The 24,981-nt window shown below is 41.0% G+C and overlaps 1 protein-coding gene across 3 annotated transcripts in view; it reads left to right on the top strand.

The window, feature by feature from the left end:
• CSMD3 (CUB and Sushi multiple domains 3) overlaps nucleotides 1–24,981 on the top strand; it is a 567,595-nt gene that overhangs the window by 128,734 nt on the left and 413,880 nt on the right. For all 3 annotated transcript variants that reach the window (XM_088675845.1, XM_088675844.1, XM_060277658.2), the window contains exon 3: nucleotides 11,943–12,055. Coding sequence is in view for 1 of the 3 variants with exons in the window: in XM_060277658.2 (XP_060133641.2) it covers nucleotides 11,943–12,055 (113 nt within the window). In the remaining 2 variants the exon portion in view is untranslated. The remainder of the gene's footprint in view (nucleotides 1–11,942; nucleotides 12,056–24,981) is intronic.

Below are 24,981 nucleotides of genomic sequence, written 5' to 3'. Positions count from 1 at the left end.
CAATTCTGAATCCGCACATCCTTCCACAGTGGGGACATTGGTTTCCAGGTGGGAGTTGATCACGGTGTGGATTTGCCAAGCGTGCCTTCCTCTTAGCACGTTTCTCCCTTGCGTCCTGAGATCGAGTTTCTTCAAAGCCCATGACACCTTTGGTAAAGGCTGTTCTCCAAATGGAGCGCTCGCAGGCCAGTGTTTCCCAGTTGTCGGTGTTTATACTACTCTTTTTTTTTAGATTTGCCTTGAGACAGTCTTTAAACTTCTTTTGTTGACCACCAGCATTACGCTTTCCATTTGTAAGTTCCATTTTATTCCATTTTAATGGGATAATAATAATAATAATAATAATAATAATAATAATAATAATAATAATGGCTTGCAGAAATGTGGAGAACTGAATTTAAGGTGGGGGAAATGAGAACCTAAGAGAACTGAAATTCCCTGGCTGCAGCTGCAAAAAGAGGAAGAAGAGGAGGCAAAGCACCCAACTGATTAATTCTCAGTTACTGAGACAAGTGACATTGACAGAACTGCCCATTTCTGGTATGGAGTTAATGGTGTTCCAGAGTGACAGGGTGGAAATGTTTATTTTTCAGCAGATGAGCTGAAATGGAGGCATAAGCAAGAATGGACTGACTGAAAATAGAAGCTGGGCTTTTCACTGTCAATGAGCGTGAACCGCACACAAATGTATATTTTTTTCTTGGCAGAGGATGTCAAGATACAGTCCTTGACCTTTTTAAAATGCTTACTTTATTAAGCAATCATATCTCCTGCCTGATACCTCAGTCATAAGAAAAAGCAAATGCCATTGTCTTGTATGTGCCAGGGATTGAAGCTATTGTGGAACAAAGATTTGACAGAGATCAGAAGGCCAAAATCAACTTAAATCTAGAATAGAATAGCAGGGAATATTAGCTAATAACAAGGGTTGCAGTGAACCCCAGCTGCTCCTGTCATAAAGAGTAGCAATTCCCTCTGTGCTAAAGACATTTAAACTTTGGGAAATAGAAACTGTATTCAATAGAAAATGATTAAATAAAAGCTCTGGTTTAATCTAATCTGTATTTAAACTTTGACAACCTATAACTTCACTATACATTTGCAAAAAAAGTTATACTGTATTTAGTCTGCAATTTTATACACACATTAGACTAAGAAAATAATCCAGAGCCTGCTGGATTATGCCAATAGCCCATCTAGTCCAGCATCCTTTTCTTACAGTTCTATGGGAAGCCTTGAAGCAGGACCTGCGCTCAACAACACTCTCCCTACTTGTGATTCCCAACAACTAGCATTCAGAGACATAGTGCCTCTCACAGTCGAGATAGAACACACTCATTAATAGTATTATTCTCCATGAATTTGTTTAAGTCCTCTTTTGAAGCCACCCAAGTTGAACATCACTACTTCTTGTGGCAGCAGATTCCATAGTTCAACTATGCATGGGTTGCAACCCCATTATGGAATGAAGCCTAATTATTTTTACAATCTAGTGACCCCGTTACACCGCAGAGTATTTATGCTGGCCTGCTTGAATGCCTTTCTGTTCTCCGTGTTATCTGGAAGGCTCAGAGGCATCTCTTACCAGAATAGACTCTGCACCTGTGGCCAGAATGTACCTGACTCTTTGGACCACATAATTTTGGATTGCCCTCTTTTTAACATCTTCCGTGATGATCCTTCGATGTTCTCTCTGTGGCTTGGGGCTCCCGCCAATAAACAACACGTGGTGCAGTCTCTACTGAGAGATGACTCTCCTGTTCTCACTAGAGTTGTGGTACAATTTTTGACCAGGATCTTTGAAGTTAAATCTGGGGTACTTTGGCCTGTATTAAAGGGATTGCCGAGGATTCCCTCTTTACTGTATGTTTTAGAATTATAACACATATGGACGGTCTATATGGTTTTTATTGTCTTATATATGCCAATAAAGGTGTTGAATTGAAATTGAACTATGCAAGCTGTGAAGAAGCACCATATTTTTCAGTGTACAAGGTGCCCCCATGTATAAGACAACACCTAATTTTTGAGCCCAAAATTGAGAAATAAATAATTGCAACATTCCATGTACAGTATAAGACGGCCTCCAATTTTAAAGTTAAAAAATGGGGGGGGGGGATATAGTCTTATTCTGTCTGTCCTGAATCTTCCAACATTCAGCTTCATTTGATGACCATGAGTTCTAGTGTTATGACAGAGGTTGAAAGATTTTCTCTATGCTTTGCATAATTTTATATACTTCTATGATGTCTCCTGTTAACTCACATAAACTAAAAAGCCCCAAATGTTTTAACCTTTCTTCTTAGGTAAGTTGTTCCATCCCATCAATATTTTTGGTCGACCTTTTCTGAACCTTTTCCAGTTCTACATGTAGACTTGTGTTCATTTATTTAAAGCCTTTTAAACCTGATATTCAGCTGAAAACACTCCCAGACCAGCTTAGTGTCCCTGCGTTCAAGTTTATAATTTAAAGGACATGGCAGAAAAGGAAAGGGGGAGAGGGAAGGAGGAGAAGCTGGACAGGCAAAAGCAAACTCAGCCAGTTCTTAAGGTTACAAAGTTCTTATAATGACTAACTGATAGAGAATCAGTTCACAAACCTGATGCAGTGGCTACTGGTAAATAACAGATAAGGGAAATGAACCATAACTAATGTTTAAGCAGAACCAATGGACTAGCCCTGATTCCCTTTTCTCCCTCTGTTGCAGCTTGATGGATTGGCCACCGCTGTTTTCACAGTTAGGGCCAGAGTCAGCCCATCTAAGATTGCACTATCAGGGACAAGTGATATACTGACTGTACATGCTATCAAAAAGTTTGGCTACATCAGATTGGAGTGTGGCCTAACTTGAAATTGGATTCTACTACTATTACTACTGCTACAGAGCCCTTTTCAGGGTCGCAGTTTTCAAACTACAAACTTCATGATTCCTGGCAAGAATATCCTCTTGGAAGTTCTCCTGCATGGGAGCAAGATAAGGCAGGGAAGAAAGAATATACACTTCACTCATTTGGGCCTTTCAAGTTTCACTTGAATGACTGAAAAATTATTTGAGAGTTGTGTCCCCCCCCCATAATTGTTTGGTTGGTAGAGGGGAGTGCTTATTGCAGATATTAATATTGCACAGCTTGAAGTGACTGGATGCATAAAAACTGGCTCCTTTTGAAAATAAAACATTGTCAAGGCCCATTAGATATTATTCAAAACTTTACTTGTAGAACTTTCTTTTAAACAGAACAGAAACATCAAAGATACATCCAAATAAGTCCATACAAGATCTTGTGCTGTCCAGCATTGGCTCAGCATCTTAGAAATAATTCCAAGCAAAGGTCTCACTCCTTACATCTCCCCCCCCCCTCTGAAGAGCCATTTACACATCCATGCTTCCACAGAGCCTGAGAGCATTTCAAAATGGAGATTTGCAACCAAATACCTTTGCCACCTGATCTAAGCTTAAACAGTCACGTGTTAGCTAGCAGAAAACAACAATGGTTAATTATCAACCCATCAAGGAGTTCAGAGACCACTTCATATACTTCAGTGGAATTTACCCATATTAAAGCCTCCCACAATACACATTTAGGCTTCCCCATTTTAGTGTCAAATAAACAGTTATACTTAACAGAGCTCACACCTCACTACTTAGTCATTTTAAACAAAAGCAACACAAATAAGAAAACTTAAGAAAATGAACAGTTTTCTTAAGTACTTGAAACTCAACAGTACTGCAGTTGAAAAACCTGTGCAGAACTCTTTAACTGCAAACATATTCTTTCCAAGTATTTATCTATTTTGCATTCAGCAGTTCATACTTAGCATATGTCACTTTAAAGAACACCAGAGAAGCAAATTAAAGTTATTTGTGTGGTAGATGAAAGCTTGAAATTACAGTAAATTGAGAAATTGCCTGTGTTGTGACCACTCTTCTTATCTTGTTTCTATTAATAGAAAAGCTTTCGTAAGTGGAGGGAAATGTTGTTTTCAATACCATCCCAAAACCACCCTGCCCACATAATAGCAACTATACACATATGGGAGAAATTTAAAGGCATGCTCAATATCACAATTAGGCTGGAAATTAGCACCAGAGACTGTCTCTGGAGCAACAGGGTGATGTCGCCTACTTCAGCCATGCACCTAGTTGGATATACTTCCACCAACTTTTACAGAAACCACTGAAAAGAAACTCTATTCCCATTTGCAAAACCCCACCCACTTCATCTGTGCAGTCTATTCAAGCTTCTTTTTCTTGCTCACAATCAAACGTGATGGCTCCTCAGTTACTGAAATCAAGATGCTGACCTTATTGAAGTCCTCATCCATAGACAAAGGCCATTGTGTACCCTAATGAAGATAATTTTGGTGGTCAGTCTAAACCCCAGTAGATTCAATAACATGTATGTTTTCCCCAGTTTGTGTCCTACTCTATTGTGTCCTTTCCCATATTGTGTCCCCCAAACAGTCTAAAGGCCAAACAATGCATGTCTCTTTCTTTTAATTTATTCATTACAGGTGCATACCTGAATTTTGGAAGTCTATGGAGGGCTATACTTTGTCGTGCAAAGCCCATCTCTACCCCCTGTGCTCAGTTTCAAAGGACCAAAATAATAAATTGTAATTTGACATTCAACATGTGGTGCTTTACTAGTAGTTAAAGTTCCTTTTCTTACAGCAGATGAATAGTGTTAAATGTATAGCAAGCTGCTTTAAAATGATCTGGCTTCACCCTATGTAATCAAGCCTCTATTTTACAAATACAGTACTTTACTTCAGAGTCCACAATTACCAGCTGCATTAGGGGCTGTCAGCTTATGTACATCATTCCACTCTAATGTCAACAATTTCTCTGGGAGCAGTTTTGCTGTGACAAATCAGGACTGTTTCCCGTCATTTTGGCTTAGGAGTTTTGAAGCTATTGCTCTAATTTGATCTTGCAATTGAAAGTGCATCTTTCCTTAAGGGCTAATGAGTTTAGAGTCCAGTTTGGAAGCAGAATGCTCATTTGACATGCAATTAAATGTTTATCCTCATAACTTCAGTGCAGCTTTGAAAATAAATATTGATGAAAATGTGAGGCCTACAGGCCAAGGTGACCTGCCAATTAAGCAGAAATGGGGGGAAATAAGGGAAGGGAGGGAACATAGCCTATTTTATAGAAAATTATTCCAGTCCAAGAAAAACAATTTCCTCCCTTCCCCACTAGTCCTAGCAACTTCTTTGGTCTGCTCTAATTTCATTAAAGTGACCACATAATGTTACATGCAATTGATTTTCAGTGAATCATCTCTTAGAGCTTAAAAATAATCTATACTGGAGGGTCCTATTGAACTCAAGGTGTCTCAGTAGATATTGACTTAAAGCTCCTATGCTATGGCAGGATGCATTTAGCACCTAAGTCTACTGACGTTGGTACAGTTTCTATGGTTGAAAAGCATATTATAATCATAGCCTAAGGATGAAATTCTGCAACGTCTAAGTTTAATCACTTTGCTGAAATTTCTGGCAGTAAGTGGATGGAATATTGCAAGTAGAGTTGCCACAGAAGTTATGCTGTCAGTGACGTTCAAATTGACTTGGGGGATTTCTTGTCAGGTGATGCTTTTTGAGAGAAAGCCAGAAGTGTTTTGATGACACTAGCCAAATTCAGAACCGCAGCATTTCCTAAAGTTTCACCAAATTCTGCTGAAATTTTTGTAAATACAAAAACAAAAACAAGACCTTAAACATGCAATGTATAACGATCTTCCTTAGAGGAATTGGGCCAGTCCTTTAATTAAGAGTTGAAAGTTCCTCATGGTGAAAAATATGTTTTCTTGACAAAAGAGAATCGCATAAATGTAGAAGAGCAATTTCAGCCAGCTCATTATTTGATTTCAATGATTGTGGATACATAAAAATACCTGACTCATGCCTACCGTAGTCATTTATAATTGGCTATGCCCAGAAAAAAACAATTGCTGCTAAGGTTTTTCCTGGAGATTGTGAAAAAGTATTTTTAGAAGTGCTGCTTACTAAATGTTACTTTGTGAATGATGAGAACATTTGAAAGTGATTATAAATATATAGGAAGCATTCATTCATCAGTAAAGCCCAGCTGTACTCCAGGAGGAGCAAAACACATGTGAGTCTGCAATCAAGGAATATTTGAGAGCCAGCAAGGTATGTTGTCTGGTGCCAGACTTTGACCAAGGAGACGTAGCCTCAAATCTTTGCTCAGCTGCAAATCTTACTGCTTTGCCCAGGGGTGGGGAACCTCTGGCCTGCAGGCCATTTCCCCCAAACCACATCCACCCACCCATCAGCTGTTTTGTTATGTATTTTGTGGTCTCATTTTGAATTTTTTATGTTGTGAACCGTCCTGTGATCTTTGGATGAAGGGTGGTATACAAATAAGAAGAAGAAGAAGAAGAAGAAGAAGAAGAAGAAGAAGAAGAAGAAGAAGAAGAAGAAGAAGAAGAAGAAGAAGAAGTTTTTGTTTTTACTCTCCTGGCCAGAACAGCCTCTTAAACAAGGATGTGATAATATCCCTTAATTTTAAAATAAAATAAAAAAAGAAGAGACAATTTTATCATTGGCTGTTAGCCATGCTTTCTGAATGAAATGTCTGAGCATCACATGGTGAAGAACAGTGGGTGGCCTTCATGCCCTGCTTGTGACCTTGCAGAGGCATCTCAGTGGTCACTGTTGGGAGCATAAGGCTGGACTAGATGGAACCCTTGTGTGATCCAGTGAGGCAAGCCAAGCCCCTGAGTTCTTATGATCACATTATTGTTTGTCATCTTTATGAAAGGGCAGAGGAACAGAAGAATCCAAATGCAAAGGAGGAAGGCTTATGGCAGGCTACCAAAGCATCTGCTAACCATTATGGAAGATAGTTCTCCCATGATATGCTGCATGTGTCACATGGTTCCTTTGTTGCCATGGCAATTACTTCTGGCATCTTTTGCTACCAGTGCCACCAGACTTTGACAAGTAGCTCTTTGCAGGTGAGACAGAAAGACAATGGACATCCCATGACACTAGGAAGTGGAGTGTGCATTTATATTTTATCAAAATAAAAAAAATTCCTTCAGTAGCACCTTAAAGACCAACTAAGTCTATATTTTGGTATGAGCTCATACCAAAATATAAACTTAGTTGGTCTTTAAGGTGCTACTGAAGGAATTTTTTTATTTTGCTTCGACTCAGACCAACACGGCTACCTACCTGTAACTATATTTTATCAGTTTGTTGTTTATTTAAAACAGAACAGAAATACAGTATATCATGAAAAAATAGGCCAACTTATATATATTTTTGTTATGAATGAGGATTTATTTTCTCTCTCTTTAAAGCAGTTTGCAAGGGGCTTGCAATATGGTATCAGAGGATCATATGGAGTGCCAATTATGTTATCTCTTGGTGCTTGGCTTTTTAAATCTCAACAGGTGCAAAACTGGAAGGCTCCCAGGACAGAGATGAGATTTTTGTCAAAGGAGAAATGATGGAATATGATGGAAGACACACACAATCACTGAAGGCTTATCCTTGCTGAAAGTTCTCTTTTTTCACCATGCCAATTCAGTTTTTCATGCTGACTCTTAGTGAATGTTCCAATTGCCCATTAGGTGGTGATAGGCATAGAGAATGTCTGTGGAGCTGTCAAAACGGCAGTGGGTAGAGACTATGTGGGCATATATTTTCCTCTAAATATGGCAGTTGACAACTCCTAGTATTATAGCCTTCAAATCTGAATGAAATTGAATTTCTTGGTTGAGATTGGTTTTGCTCTAATGAACAAGGTGGTAGCTTGAGAATTCTAGATTGTACCACTTCAAACAACAGACAGGGAGGTTATGTTTCCAAATGCCCCCCACCCATGTAATATCTCCCTGCACAGAACAAACTAGCAAATCAAGGAGAGGGAAACACTAGGTCCCTTTCTGCAGGTGTGCCTGTTTTTAACACACAAGGATGTATTTGAAAAACCCCACTACACATACTGTATCTGTACCCTGAAAGTACCATCCAGAATTGTGTCATTTGACTCATTTACTTAATATGTAGATGAACCAATGATTACGAGACTTCATTCTTATGGAGAAAAGTCCATTTTAAACTATGCAGCAATAATGTGGGATAATTTTCTCCACGCCCGTGTATTTTTTTTTAATGGAAATTTGTAAAAAGCATGGAGGAATCACTGCATATGAGCATGGATAATAACACTGATGATTTTGATCCTCACTTTTCACTTAGCAACACCCCAAAGTGCTGATATGTTAACAATAAAGTATATTTTGGCAGGCTTCAACTCTCCCATGCTAATGCACAACTGGGAGGGCTCTCAATTGCCATCATATATGGTCCAATGACCAAATGTTCCTCATCCCTGCTCCAGTCTGATGTGCTGTCCAGAAATCTACCATCAGCCTTCCCCAATGTGGTGCCCTCCAGAAGTTTTGGGCTACATTTGGATCCAACACCAGCCATTATCCGTGCTGCACAAGTATTAACATTGGACGAGGACTAGCATCGTGGCTGTTGTAAGTTTGACCATAAAAGCCAGAAAAGAAGCATTAGCAACTTGAGTTTCTTCTTCCCATGCTACTTCTGCACTGTGTGGTGTAGCACTTGCAAGAGTAATCTACTTGCTAGTGTATCTTAGGGAACTATAGATACCTGATGAGGTCTTAGTTTGTTTGACGTCACCACAAATGGTTTGCATACATCCCCATAAGGCTCATTCATAGTTTGACTTACTAAACCAAGAGATGATAATCCAGGTTAGTCCAAATGTGTGATTTGTGAACTATAGATTGTGTTTTGGGAACCCACATATCATTGTGGCTGTCTGAAGAGGTTGGTAATGAAGACAACCACAATGACTGCTCCCCACATCAAATGGGAGGCACCTTTTGCATGGTTGCGCGCAGCCTCCCCGGATCCCAATGTGACTCCTGGTAGTTCGGGCTGGCCTCATCCTCCCCAGGCTGGATACCTGGAGGTCTCTGCCTACCTCAGCCAATCGTCCAATCCTGCCTGCGGAGGCGTTGCCAGGGGATTGGCCAGGTAAGGGGAGGGACCGTCCTACGCACACAACAGAAGGTGATTCTCACCTGCGAAGCGGCAGTTGGCGCCAGAGTTTCTCTCCCTCAGTTGAGTCTTCTTTTGCAGGTTAACCTCTTCTCCACAGGTACGCAGGCACTGCTACTGTTGAAGGGCCAGAAAGGAACTTTCCTGCATTGGCAGGTTGTGCCTTTCCCATAGCAAAATGTCACAACTTTGGTGGTTTCAGGCCTTGGGCAGAATCCTTTAGTTTATCTTCCTAAAGGGTGTGTGTGTGTGTGTGTGAAGTGGTGACCCACGCCCCCCTTGTGACGGTGATACTAGGTTTCCCTGTTAAAGGGGCCTTGAGGGGAGGCATTGGCCATACGCCAAGAGGTTGTCATTGCTCTCCCCTCCAACTGTGGTGAAACGGGGGCAGGCTCTCTGCTTGAACATATGTTCTCCCAATCCCCACACATTCTGGATAACCCTGATGTCTCCCAGATCCCCGGCTGGGAACTGGGAAGGATAAACGCCCAGTGCCTGAGCCAAGGTCTCCCTACATCTGAAACTTAATAAAGTTTTGGCCAATTTTAATCCCATAGCATGTTGTCTTGAGTCATTATTCCACTCAGGGGTCGCCTAGGGTTGGGGGGACTCCGCCTGTCAATGCAAATCATCCACAATCCCCACCATGCTTTTATATTATATATATATATGAACTGTCTCCTAGACAAATTGTAGTATGGCTTTGAATAAAAAAAAAATTCCAATGATATTCTGGGCCTGAAGGAGAAATCTTCAAGATAGGGTGTTGCTTTTTCACATTTCTAGCTTTAGGATACAATGAATCTTGTCATGTTAATGTTGTTTTGCTGCTTATTGCAGGGACCTTTGTTTCTTCCTGGCATTACATTAGATGCAGTATGTAACAGCAGCCAGTTCTAACCCTCTCTCCATATGAGCCACTTCTTCAGTCAAGGCTAAAATTAAAACAGCACAGGGGTATTGGTTAAAGCATGAAGCAGATGGAAATGCGTTTTATTGTATTTAACTCATTAAATAAATCATTTGGAACAATTTTATGGTACAAGTCACTTGCTCATATAACTGTGAGAGTGCAAAATAGCTTTCTTTGTGCTCTCTCTTCCCTTTCTTCCCTTTCAGATTATATTAGGCAGGGCAGCAAGGTTTTGGAGAGGGGTAGAGGGTTATACATAAATCTTCTAGGTATATTCAATGTTAAAGTGCCAGAATTGTGTATTGTTGTAGTTGTTTTTTAATACTTCCAAGTAACTTCTGTGATGTTAACAATGAAAGTCAAAACTGTGTGTGTGTGTCTGTGTGTGTGTGTGTGTGTGTGTGTGTGTGTGTATGGAAAGAAAGAATGGAATATTTCTAGCTTAGCATTCATAGGTTATATTTGGGGTGGTAATGGGAAAACTGGCAATGCAGATGTTGCTCCCAATATGTTGTTCAGAAAGGAGAGTCCAGCTAAACATCAGGAAAAACTTTCTGACAGTACGAGGTGTTTGACAGTGAAATAATCCCCCTGGGGCAGTGGTGAACTCTCCTTCCTTGGAGGTTTTTAAGCAGAGTTTGATGGGTAGGCAAACTAAGGCCTGGGGCCCAGATCCGTCCACACCGCCTTCTAAAACTGGCCCGTGGACAGTCCAGGAATCAGCGTGTTTTTACATGAGGAGAATGTGCCCTTTTATTTAAAATGCAGCTTTGGGTTATTTGTGGGGCATACGGTAGGAATTCGTTCATCTCCCCCCCCCCCAAGGGTTTGGATGGCCATATCATGGATGATTTAGCTGAGATTCCTGCATTTCGGGCGGGTTGGACTAGTTGATCCTCAGGGTCTTTTCCGACTCTACAATTCAATGATTCTGTTATCAGCTCCTGCCATCATGACCAGTGGTCAGGGGTGATGAGGATTGTAGCCCATCACTTCTGACATATGTTCATCTACTTATTTAAATTATGTCATTTGGGCATTATAGCACATGCCTTTTGGTGGGAGAGGTGGCATAAGAGTGAAGGCAAGGTTTTCTTTACCCCTTCCATTGTTAATTCTGAAGGACCCCAGGATGCCCAGCTGTACGAGCCTCTATATAGGAACCCAGAAAAAGTAGGCTTGGTGATCCAGAAGCAGCTTAGCAGACCATTTATTTATCCATGCATTCATTATTAAAATATTCATGCCCCATTGTTCCACATTTAAAACATCCAAGATAGCTAACAGGCTATATGATAACAATCATTAAAGCACAAACTGTCATCATCATTATCATCCAGAAAAAAAAAACACACACAGCAGAACAGACTATTCAAGCCCAACAGAGATAACTGCAGAGTCACCATTAAATATAACTGAGAAAAAGATGAACAGGTCAGAGCTTGGGAGTGTTTAGCTCTCTTCCCCACACACATACATCTCCTAGATGCTTCTGCAGTTTGTGCTGGGAATGAGGCACCCTGACTGTTTCAAATCTCCCAGTGCTTTACAAGCAGACATATGGTTGCTTCACATATCCTGTGACTTTCAAACTTTTAAAATAAGAGAGTATTTTTCATATTTAGGTACCACCTAGATACCACTTACCCTCCATGCATAAGCCATCCATGTGGACAGCTAACAAGAGAATAGGTATTTGTACGACCAGTATCAATTTATAGGGTTTCCTTAAGACATTTACAAAGCATTGTATTTATCTTGGTTAATAGGTCTCACCTGCCTTTCCCAAAGGAAACATTCATAGGTTTACATGGCTTCCCAACAGGACATCCTTCTTTAAAATCTAAGCTGTATAATGTAATATTTTATACACAGCTCAGGATAAGTAAGTATGAAATGATCTGGTTTGTTTGTTTATTTGTGGCAAAATTAATAAATGTTTTTCCCCCCTAGGTTAACGGGATTTCACCTCCCTCCACCTATTACCAGTACAAAATCAGTATTTTCACTACGATTGACCAGTGACTTTGCAGTGAGTGCCCATGGATTTAAAGTATTTTATGAAGGTAAGATAATATAATCAATACATATACTAGAACTGCATCAGATACCCTCCAGTACTACTAATAATAAAGAAATGTAGCAACTAGCAATTTCAGTGCTGTGTCTCTCAGATTCAACAGAAGACAAGCAAGGGCAATTGTATGGGCAAATGAGGGCAAATGACAGTAAGGGCAAATTCAAGACAATACTTTCTGTCTCAGTCATATTGACATTAATTGGCCTAATTTAGTTTGCTGAAGAAACATAGACTTTTGGGGTATATGCTCTTCCTGAAGCAAAGGTCAAGATCTGGTCATTGCTGGGGTGGGAAACTGTCCAACATGCTGCTTGATTTCCATCCTGGAAGAGAGTCAGGATAATATATAATTAGGGTTGCCAGACTCAATAGAGGACAGGACTTCTGTGCCTTTAATTGCCCTACTCTCTTTTGTGTCTGGAAACCTTAAAGAGAAACCAGCAGACCCTTTTTTTTAATTTCCAAGTAAAGGGTCTGCTGGTTTCTCTTTAAGGTTTCCAGACTCAAAAGAGAGCAGGGCAATTAAAGGCACAGAAGTCCTGTCCTCTATTGAGTCTGGCAACCCTATATATAACAAACAAACAAGCAAACAAACAAACAAGCTCTTTGAAAAGCCAAGTGCCTCTCATTCTTAAATCATTTTATTCTTTTAAACTAACAGGTAATTACTGCACATATCCATCTATGAGACATGACAGCTAGTCCACCCTATCCCTAGAAAGAGAATTTAGTCAGACACAATCCACTGTTCTTTACAGACCTCTTTCAAGTTAGATTAGTTCTGGAATAGAGTGAAATTAATTTCACTTTGATCCATCTTTTCCACTTCTAGTAGTCCAGTGATACGCAACGCAGCTTAGTCAGCACATGTGTGTTCAAGAGAGATATTACTGCTCAGGAGGAGAGCAAAATAGCAGCTTACAACACGCAGCATGAATCTCTACGATTGCCATTCTATTTGGATAGCATGATATTCCTCTGTTCTTAGCGAGTCACTTTCATTGGAATTAAACAGGTAGCAAGTACTGAATGTATTTGCACTTAGCTTGCAAACAACTGTTCAACATTGTCAAGAAGCAGAGGAAGTGAGTTAAAGAGCAGTCCTGCTGTAGGTTTTTGGGTCTTGTTCCTTCAAGCAAGAGTTAAGGCATGAAGCACAGCTTTAATGTGACATTGTTTTCAGAAACTGCATTTACTTATATACCTCATCAAAGGACACTGTGGTATTCCAGTGACACCATCTGTTTGTTTGGTGTAATTGTTCTGCAGCAGGGATGTGAGAGACTCCCCCTTGGAATTTCACCCATCATATTAAAACTCCCTTGAAATCCCCCCATCAATGTCACTTTGAATTCCTCTTTAGGTGAAATGTCAATGGCAGTTCTAATTAGGAGCAATTTGCAGGGGTAGTTCTAACTGAAGGGTCACTTCATCACCCTGCTAGGGTTCAGTGCCACAGTGAAGGTTGCTAGCTTAGATGGTTTTAAGTCTCCAGATTTATGGAATGTAGGTCTACCAATAGCTACGTAGTAGGAAGGAACATCTACATGCAAAGGCAGAATACCTCAGGACACTGGGGAGGAAAGAACAGGGGGACAACTACATGCCCTCTTAGATCCATTTGGCCTGAACAGAGTTTGGTGCTAAACCTCAGAGTGGGGAACCAGGAGCCAAATGTGTCTCTCCAAATATGACCTTCAGGGATTTCCATACACAACGCACCATCCCTAGCCACATACCCTCTTCCTACCCCCCTCACCACTACTGTGAGTTGTTTATCTTCCTGGCTGGAATATATCCCTCAATTCTGATAATGCCTTGCCTGGATGGAGGAGGGGAGAGAGAGAGAGAGAGAGAGAGAGAGAGAGAGAGAGAGAGAGAGAGAGAGAGAGAGAGAGAGATATTGCTGGCTATACAAGGGGATAGATAGATAGATAGATAGATAGATAGATAGATAGAGCGAGCTTTGGCCACCTTTTGCCTCTGGGCATTCTCACTGCTGGCACATGGCCTCTTGAAGCTTACCCAGAAGGCAATGTGGCCCTCAGGCTTTAAAGGGGCCCCTATGCCCGCGACGGAGTGAGCTCCCGTTGTTCAGCCCCTGCTCCTGCCAACCTACCAGTTCGAAAGCATGAAGTGCAAGTAGATAAATAGGTACCACTCCGTCGGGAAGGTAAACGGCATTTCCATGCACTGCTCTGGTTCGCCAGAAGCGGCTTGGTCATGCTGGTCACATAACCCAGAAGCTGTCTGCAGACAAACGCCAGCTCCCTCAGCATATGGAGTGAGATGAGCGCCGCAACCCCAGAGTCATTCGCGACTGGACCTAACGGTCAGGGGTACTTTTACCTTTACTTTATGCCTGTACTAGATCGACCCTTGGTCTTATCTATGAAGCCAATTTTCATATAAAATGTGAATTCTCATATTCTCTATATCAGGCATAGGCAAACTCAGCCCTCCAGATGTTTTGGGGCTACAACTCCCATCATCCCTAGCTAACAGGATCAGTGGTCAGGGATGATGGGAACTGTACTCTCAAAACATCAACATCTGGAGGGTCGAGTTTGCCTATGCCTGCTGTATATCATTTTTTATAGATATAACACAAAATTGCCATAGAAGAAATAAAAAATTATGGGAAGAAACCTCATTGATTTGTTATTTATAGTGCTTTTTAGATATAGTGGATATGTAGTAAATAGCTTTTTGTTATTTTATTGATCTTAGAAGACCCTGAAATGGAGCCAGCAAGATTTGTGATGCTGTCTCTGCCTATCAGAATTCTAGGTCACTGTCAGAGGTTCATAGCTGCTTATGAGGCTGCAGAGAATGCAGTGATCATTTCGAATGTATCTGTATCAAACAGTGTGTGCACAAATGAATTGATGAGGTTCAACAAGACTAGCAAATTTTCTCAAGGGGGTTTTCACATACCCCATTCCTTGGGGTTTTAACCAGAGCTTCTTGTCATAATAGCGCTACAACAATTTGAAGTAAGAGGTCATCAGGGTGGGGAGAGAACAAGCTCTGCATGCAGATGTGGCCAGATTCAGTTGTTGGTCATCTAGTGAGGAAGAGCCAATACTTTCCTAAGTAGACCAGTGGCTGTTCTTAATCTAAGGCAGCTTCATATATCCATATACCTTTGGTGGAGAGAATGAAAGCAGAGGATGTCTAAAATCTGTTGGAAATTTCTTAAGAAAATAACAAGGAAAAGTTTCACATAATGCCCTCCGAAATCTGCAATGCCATTGATTCTGTCATGTTATGAAGGACCAGAAATTGCTGTAATGAACTACTTAAGCATGTTGATCAGACCTTATTCATATAATTAAAATGTACCAGGATACATTTCCCAGCTAGAATTTTGTAAGTTGGTACTAAATATCTGAACAAATGGAGGCACTGAACTATGTTTTGACTGCCTGTTAAAGTTCAGAATTCTAATAAAAATAGAAAAGGCAAGTCTTAGAACAGTAGCCAGTTGTGCTTGACTATGTATTCATTAGCAATGTAGCAATGTGAATTAAAAAAAAATTAGTAAAGACTTTGTGGAACAAAATGAGCACTCATATATTGTGGTAACCTAATGCAGGTAAAGGTAAAGGTAAAGGGACCCCTGACCATTAGGTCCAGTCGTGACCGACTCTGGGGTTGCGGCTCTCATCTCGCGTTATTGGCCAAGGGAACCGGCGTACAGCTTCTGGGTCATGTGGCGAACCAGAGCAGCACATGGAAATGCCATTTACCTTACCGCCGGAGCGGTACCTATTTATCTACTTGCACTTTGACATGCTTTTGAACTGGTAGGTTGGCAGGAGCTGGGACCAAGCAATGGGAGCTCACCCCGTCGCAGGGATTCAAACCGCTAACCTTCTGATCAGCAAGCCCTAGGGTCTGTGGTTTAACCCACAGCGCCACCCGAGTCCCATATGACCTAATGCAGGTAGTTTCTAGTAAATATTCAAGAATGTATCTGCTTCAGAAATTACGATGGATGTATGTAGATGAAAGAGTAGGATCATTTCCAATTCATGCCCAGATGAGAGAGTGGGATCACACCATACACATGCTCAGAATTTATTTATGACTATCGTTTATAGTGTTTTAAGACCACTCTCCAATGGCCAACTGGCATTCACAGACGGAGATATAAGAGAACATTAAAAGGGCAATAAATCAATAGTACAAGACAACTCTCCAATTAATAAGAGAATGGGACACGTAGCTCGTCCATGGTGGTTAGACACAATCATTTTACCATTTTTTTGCACCTGATAACCTTATGCCCAGGCAAAAATTAAAAAATGATAATTAAAGGGTAGCTCAGTGGTAGCATGACTATGGGCTTATCAAGAGCTATATGTAGGAACCACGGAACAGATGGAATCATCTGCCAGAAAATCTTAATGTAAAAATAAATGGCAATAGTTTCACCATGTGCTTTCTCAGTAAATTGCTTTATATTAGTGAACAAAAATATTGTAATTAATGCTGACTTAGATCAATTGGATTAAAAGACATGGAAGCCCTAGGTGGAAACTAATCACATGGCTCCATGATATGCTGGGTCACATGCCACAGATATACTGTGCTTGCAACCACACAGTGAAATGACCCATGTCTTGTTTGGGTAATCTCAACAAGGATACATGGGGATGTATCCAATAGTGTGACAACTGATGAAAAGGTTTCCATGAGTGGTTCAGGGGGGAGAACAATTCTCCTCCCATCTGTACCCCATTCACATCCTCCCTGAAAGGGGGGCGAGGAGCTCCACAGGGAATTTAGGAGGGAAAAGTGGGGGTGCAGTGGTAAGGGAGAATCACTGTATATTACTTCACTCCCCGTCCACAGATGGAAGTTTTACCATCAGCTGAGCAACCATTGGATACAACCCATAATATGTTCCACATTCTGTGCTGCGTGCATTAATTATTATTAGTAGATTTGTATACCACCTTTCCTCCAAAAATCACAAGGCGGTTTGCAAAATGAGAACACATAATACATTTCTTTTTTTTTTAAAAAAAAAAACCATAACCCTATTAATAGTTATTAAAATTAATGCTTCATAAAAAGTCTAAACAGTGGTGGGAAGAGCCATAGCTTAGTGTAAAAAAGCACATGCATTGCATGCAAAGGTTACAAGTTCAATCCCCAGCATCTCAAGCTAGCAATAGGAAAAACTGCTGCCTGTAGCCTCGGAGAACTACTAGCATACAGTGCAGACAATACTGAGCCAAATGGACCAACGGATTGAGACAGCTTCCTATGTTCTTATGGCATTTCCCCCCCTGAATTAGAAGATGGAATGGAGGATAGGAGACAGTAATTTGGATCCTTTGTCTCCTCAGAAAAGGTGTGCTCTACTGTGTGTGGAGTGGTTAGTACTGTTTGCTTTGGGACTTTGACTGCTTAGCTTGTTGCCATTTTTTTATCATTCCTTTTGCAATCTGTATATTGTAAATGTATGTGTGCATCTATCTATCATCTCTCTCTCTCTCTCTCTCTCTCTCTCTCTCTCTCTCTCTCTCTCTCTCTCTCTCTCTCCAGCTATCTATCCAGTGCTGAATTTACATATAAGCTAAACAAGTTCTAGCTTAGGGCCCCAACAGAGTGGGCCCCCCAAAAAAAATTAAAGGAAAAAAAGGAAACTGGATGTACATTCCCAAAATATAAGATAAAAAACAAATAAAATAAAACCTACAAAGAGCAACAGTGTTTAGTGTTGTGTAGGCTCCAACCTATGATGTAAGTAATGGGCCCCACCTGCTCCCTAAAATATCACTGGTTTGCTCATTTCTATATATAGGGTGTCTACATTCTGCATGTGCAAATGACTTTAGATACCTATTAAGGTCCATAAATTACCATATAGCATATATTTAAAAAAAAAAAAAGAGACAATTTGTTGTTGACAAAGGACAGCTGGACATATAAAGGGCCCCATTACCTTCAGTAGCTTAGGGCCTCATCAAACCTAAATCCGGCCCTGTACAGTACCTATATCATCTATCTACACACACACACACACACACACAGAGAGAGAGAGAGAGAGAGAGAGAGAGAGAGAGAGAGAGAGAGAGAGAGAGAGAGCAACTGCAAATCAAGTCCACCCTGTCACTCAAAAGAAACTGAATCTGCAATGCCAAAGCCAATTTTCTGCACCCTATAGGCAACTTGTTGTTGTTGTTGTTGTGCCTTAGAAAATCAATACCAGGTTTGGTACCAGATCTGTGCTTTAGTAGATTGCTAACAGACCAGTCATGTAATTAAAATAATTCCTCAGTGCTTTTTCAGGGAAATAATTCTTTAGCTTTGGCAACATAAGGAGAATGGGGACAGCAAATGAGATGAAACTAGATGAAAAAGGATCAACTTCAGAGGGCTAAGATTACTAATGGGGGCTGAAAGCATCAATGGTGCTGTAATCAAGCAGCTGTAGGCAAAGTTCCCATTCATGGTTCCCTACCTGATTGGCATGTCTTGAAGGGAATACCATTCATCTGTAATTTTGGCATCTGGCCACAAAAATCCCACATACCTCATATGACACACTGCAGCCAAAAAATTAATTCAGCTAAGCTGCTTATCTGAGATCCTCACTGTGCATGTAGCGGCTGAATTTGTCCAACTACTATTGATCTTATTTCCCAGTGTTTTCTCTCCCCTGCCCCCATTATGAAAGTAGCTTTACTTTTTAGAAATAAAACATGGAAACAAAAATTCTCATTTAAAATAGTTTCCAAAGGGAGCAAAGAGGGCAATGTATGGCCTTAATCTATCAGTTAAGGAATGCAATTTTCTTGGAAAACTCAGCATCTACATTTGTTAATGCTGCAATTTATTTGTGTTAAGTTCCATTCCAAGTTAAGTTCCATTCTGCTACCTTGTCTTACTTTTATATTGCTAAACCTTGTTATGTAATGGTCTCATAACTAGAACCAAAGAAATAAACCTGGTCTGATCTGATCAGTTAAGGAATGGTGGGTCAGAATATTTGCAAACACAGAGAGTAATAAAGATGGGGGAGCTCTCCACAGCTTTCCCTGGACTGATCCAGACTTTTAGACTTGGGAGAATTTCCTGGGCCAATCCGAGAGCTTGGGGGAAAAAGTTGCCTCCTCTTTCATTCTGTCTCCCAAGATCAGCTAAAAGAAATGGATTTCTCGGGTATCCAGCATGATGAAATGGCGGGACCCCGTCCCTTCTCTTTTCGTTGTGTGACTACATTACTATTTCAACTTCTGCTCCTGATTTAAGAGAAGGGGAAGTGAAGAATTTCAAGCTTTGCAAAGCTCACATCCCATTTTAAGATAGGTGTTTCAAGATTACAAACCTCACATCTCATTATTGGACAGGTGTTCTGGCATATCTGCTGACTATATAATTCAGAGCAGCCTTCATCTTGTACTCTGTTATGGCTCAGGTTTGCACATAACACTAAACCATGCCTTAGTCAGCACTAAGCCATGGTTTAGTGTTATGTGCAAACCAGACATGTTTCAAAAGGATGTCCAGGAGCAAAGTTGCTGTGATTTTTACTGTCCCCACATTCTTGTGTGTTCGTGCTTAGCTAAGGATTGGCTTAGCTTTATTTGCAAATTGGGCCATGTTCTGGGACAAATGGAGACAGAGAACAAAAGCTGCAGGCAAAATGCCCCATGTTTTGCTGTACATGTAAATTCTGTTTAGTCTTGGCTCTGAGCCAATCTTTGGTCTTTGGTGTATTATTTTTTCCCTCCCTGCAGTTGCTCAGTATAGAGTGTTCTTTTCTGATACTTCTCATGGTGTTGCCAATTTCATTAGTGCTTACTCAAGAGACCATGGTATGAGTGTGCTGAACATTAAACGTAATTGTTTAATGTTTTATACTCACTGTGCCTTTTGAATAATGTGTCTATGGCAAATCCAGACTGTGTTGCTATCCCACATGCAGCCATGACTAATATTGTAATATCAAAAACATAAGACTTAGCGGCAGATGTTGCTTTTCAAGATTGCTAACATCACGCTGCACAAGTCTTTAATTGTGATTTGTGCCCAATTATGGGTATAAAGAGACAAGCCAAAATATTTCAATCTATAAGTGATCTATAACTGCAACAAGCAGAAATGAAGAACTTGTGGCCCCCCCACAGCATCTGGTTGGACTACAATTCCCATAATCCCTCACCATTATGATGGGTGGGGCTGATGGAAGTTGTAGTCCAGCAACATCTGAAGGACCACAGTTTTCCCATCCTTGGGCCAAGGGAACTACAACTAACAGGTGAATGCTCTCCTTTTCCCAGGATGAGTACATGGGCATCCACAAGGGGGAGAGATAAAGCATAATCTCCAGATTTTTCCATCCCCTTTTTTGTTTTGTTTTTAAAGTGCATTTCTAGCTTTCATAGAACTTGAGATACGAGGCAAAAAGTGTTGTTGTTTAGTCGTTTAGTCATGTCCGACTCTTCGTGACCCCATGGACCAGAGCACACCAGGCACTCCTGTCTTCCACTGCCTCCCACAGTTTGGTCAGACTCATGTTCGTAGCTTCGAGAACACTGTCCAACCATCTCATCCTCTGTCGTCCCCTTCTCCTTGTGCCCTCCATCTTTCCCAACATCAGGGTCTTTTCCAGGGAGTCTTCTCTTCTCATGAGGTGGCCAAAGTATTGGAGCCTCAGCTTCACAATCTCTCCTTCCAGTGAGCACTCAGGGCTGATTTCCGTCAGAATTGATAGGTTTGATCTTCTTGCAGTCCATGGAACTCTCAAGAGTAAAAGTACAGAAACTATATTGTACCACACTTTGCCAGAGCTGCTGGTGGGTGAATAGATGTTACTCCTGCCAGTAACTCATGCCAAGCTGGTGCCAAATGTATTGTTCTGCTTTCCTTTGGAGCACATCAGCAAAGCCGAGAGTGAGGTCTTGTCATCTGGGCAGCCCATGACCTCCTCACACACTGCCCTGGCTTGCACCTTGGAGAGGTCACTTCGGTACTTCAAAAAGAATACAGCAAAAACAATGCAGGAGGCAGCAGTTATGAGTCTCTTCAGCCACAGCAGGTGCTGAGGTTTTCTAGAAGTTTGACACACTTCCAGAGAGGCACACTCTTAAAACCAATGGGTACCAACAACAACTATACTACCACTATTCAAACATGTTGTGAAATATTGGAGGCTTATTTTCCCTGGTGGCAGGCGACAGAACCACGAGACTGGTGTAAAATACTCAAACAAGAGTTTTATTACGGCTATACAAACTACAAACACAAAGCATGTGGGCGTTTTCTTTCTGCAGGCAGTTGCAAACTGCAACTTCTTCTCCCTTTATACACATCACCAGCTATGCCTAATTAGCCTGCAAACCCACACCCAGAACTCTTAGAAAATGCCCTTAAAGTTATCTGCACCCTTTTCTTGTTTCTTGACAAATGATACCTAACATGAGGGCTTGAACTGGGAAAGGAAACCGAGACTTCCTCAGATGCCCTTGTGCACTTATCCCTGTGCACTGGCTCCTGACTTTTGCCCACTGAGGTGGAGTTCTAAGCATAGTTAGCTGAACTCACACATAATTTTGAAATCAGCAAACTTGATAAGACCCTTCCGATCAAGGGGCGGGCAGGCTTCAAAGCATATTTAGCAGAATGCGCTTAGAATGTTCTTTCTTCCCTTTGTGCTCAATGGGACACTGGGGTGGATCTTAAGGGGGCTATTCTACTTCCAGACACCTACTTCTGACACTTCTGAGGAAAATTGCATGTGGAAGTTATTGGAAGCTATTTATCTTCTCCACATTGGGAACCTCAGAAAAAGACAAAATAAGGTGTATTGCCTTCCAATTTAAATTGTGCTTCAGCTAATTAGACAGACAAGTTTGGGTACCCACCCATAATCTTTAGTATCAGATATTACATCTTTTACATGATTGATGGTGAATCTGTTAGCTATCTTCTCATTAGCCAAGGACATCAAGTTCAGAGTGCTATATCCTGCATTGCCAAAACCAAATGTGCAAATAACACATGACCCCGAAAGGGCAAGTCCATTAGACGGAATTCTGAAGCAAATCAAAGAGTTTATTTCATGGCTTGAGGCATAATATTTTACCAAGCCATTAGCTCGTAAGTGACAACATGATAGATCTAGTCAGTTTGTAACATTACACAGGGAATCAGAGGTGAGGAAAATGGGGAAAATAAGTTTATATATCATGTCAGAGTTCTTTTCTCTCTTAAAGTTTTTATTTTCTGTTTTGGAACACTTGGCCTAATATATACTATATCCTGCTGGTACTGGGAATGCAAACTACATGGTTAATTGATTCATTAAAGCAGCAACCCTATTGTGTGGTCATTTTTAACCACACCAGACACACACAACCCGTTCCTTGGTTTTGAGGAGTTCCTTCTGGTATAGGTAAAATTGGATTGAGCCACATTAATGAAGTAGCAAAAGGATCACTGGCAAACAACCAATGCAGAATAAATTGAATATGACTGATAAAGTGAAGCAGGGGTGGCTAGTCTCTAGCCCTCCGGCAATATGGCCAACATTCATGGGAGGCTGTAGACCAACAACATCTAAAATATCATATGTGGCATAAATGGTTCCAAAGAACAGTCATCAGCGTCATCTGCCCAAGATCACACGTCTCTTGTATCCTGCCTACAAATTGCTACCACTCATCTTTCTTTGATTCCAACAGACCAGAATTCTCAGTAAGCTGTTGGATGGTTTGAAGGAGGATTAGACAAATTCATGGAGGAAAAAGCTACCAGTGGCAACTTGCTTTGTTGGCTCTGTTCTATCTCCTCTAATGGAGGTAGAATGCCTCTGTATCCCAGTTGCTGAGAGTCACTATTCTGAGGAGACACTCTGGTCTTGCTTGTGAGCCTCCTATAGGCATCCGGTTGGCCACTGTAGGCACAGAATATTGTACAAAAATAAGCCTTTGACCTGATCCAGCAGGTCTCTTCTTATGTTCTTATCTTCCTAGCCAGACCAGTTTTCCTTTGTTCCTCTCTAGCACATGGTGAGTAGGAAAACCATATCTTAAACCATGGCAAATAGTGGGTGGATGGCCACGGTGGGTAGTGGGTGGATTGTCAATTGTTGTTCTGCTTGCACATTTGTACTTGACCATCCACTTCTCTCCCTAGCAGTGCCCTACCCATGCACCCTCAAAATCTGCTCCAGAATGTTCGGGAACCTTTTGGAGCCAATTGGGGGCAGGGGGTAAAGAGGGGGAGGAGAAGAAGAAGGAGTCCCATTGTGAAAGCTGAACTCCATGCACACAGCCTTGGATAAAACTCTGGTCACTGAACACAAACATTCTAAAATAAATGATCTTCTAAAAAGTTACTGTCCACACTATCACAAGAATATTTAAAGGTGCGAATGTATGGACTGGGGATTGTCATCTTTTGAATAGGCCCCTATAGTTTGAGCAAAACCCAAATTCCTACACTGTTCACATGAGAATTACAGTGCTCTTTCTTTTCCTTGATTATCTCTGTCTAACATATCACTAGAGAGTGGTTCTCACATTACACTGACCACAGGTAAAAACTCTTTATACACATGCAAGTGTTTGTGTGAAAATCTACTTTCCTGTTTGCTTCCCTCCCCCACTCTGACTTTATGCAAATCCCAGATTGTGTGAGCCACTACAAATCCTCCAGTGGGGGGCTGCACAATGACAGCCTTATGTTTTTATGTATATAGGAAGATAATATTTGTTGCCAATATAATGAGATATAAGGACACTTAGGATATATTTTCCATCTTTTATGATTTAGTGAAAGTTGTACTTAAGCAATTACAGTACGGATGCTACAGAAATAGATGTGTGAAAACAGCCCCATTTTTAAAGGAGAAAATACTTCTGGAAGCAGGAAAATACCTACAATGTTATCAAAAAAGTCACATCTTTCTTTCAGGTAGATGCTTATAAAAGCATCTATATGGTTGTTTACCAAAAAAGTACATTCTGTAGCCTTTTCATAGTCAAGGCTTTCTGATATTTTTTCCTGTGTGTTGGGGGACTAGAACACTTTTAAAGACTGCATCTTCTCTGGAACAAAAGCACACATTTCTGATGATAACTGCACTTTTTAGTTGTTTCTACTAATATGGCAATGTTCCTTCATGGGAATTATTTCATCCAAAAACAAAGTTTGCAAGAGAAATGGCAACGAAGCAATCCTAAATTGACTCCCTGCCATAACAATGGCTGGATGATGTTACAATAGTGCATATATATCTACAGTGGTACCTCAGGTTAAGAACTTAATTCGTTCTGGAGGTCCGTTCTTAACCTGAAACTGTTCTTAACCTGAGGTACCACTTTAGCTAATGGGGCCTCCTGCTGCCACCGCACGATTTCCGTTCTCATCCTGAAGCAATGTTCTTAACCCGAGGTATTATTTCTGGGTTAATGGAGTTTGTAACCTGAAGTGTCTGTAACCCGAGGTACTAGTATTTGCTAGTCTCTGCCGATGGAGAGCAGCATTGCTGGTGGGGAAGGTTCCACCGCAGAAGAGATCCCAAGCTACGCCCAGCTAGTGGGAAGCTGCCAACAGGTTTTCCTACCAACAACATACTTTAAAATGAGGCATTTCATCAACTGGATTCTGAGAGGGACCTGATCCTTAGGACCCTCAGCTTATGCCGACCTGAAACTGCTTTGACAAAAACTAAAATCTGCCTCTCCTTCCACTCTGGCTGGAATAAGCTGACAGGGAATGCAATGGGAGAGCCATGGCTTTGCACCTCCCCTGCCCCAGGTTCAGATTAGGATTGCTCTGAAAACTACTTCAACATGACTTCTCTGTTAAATACATGTACATGTTTGATGGAGCCAGTTGTATTATCCCTGAATGATGCATACCAGTGTAAACATCTCTTCAAATATG

Source organism: Zootoca vivipara, chromosome 8, assembly GCF_965207765.1.
Source record: "Zootoca vivipara chromosome 8, rZooViv2.hap1.1, whole genome shotgun sequence".
NCBI classification, from domain to species: domain Eukaryota; kingdom Metazoa; phylum Chordata; class Lepidosauria; order Squamata; family Lacertidae; genus Zootoca; species Zootoca vivipara.
The sequence above is the reverse complement of the archived record's forward strand: the minus strand, read 5'-3'. Positions and strand labels throughout refer to the sequence as shown.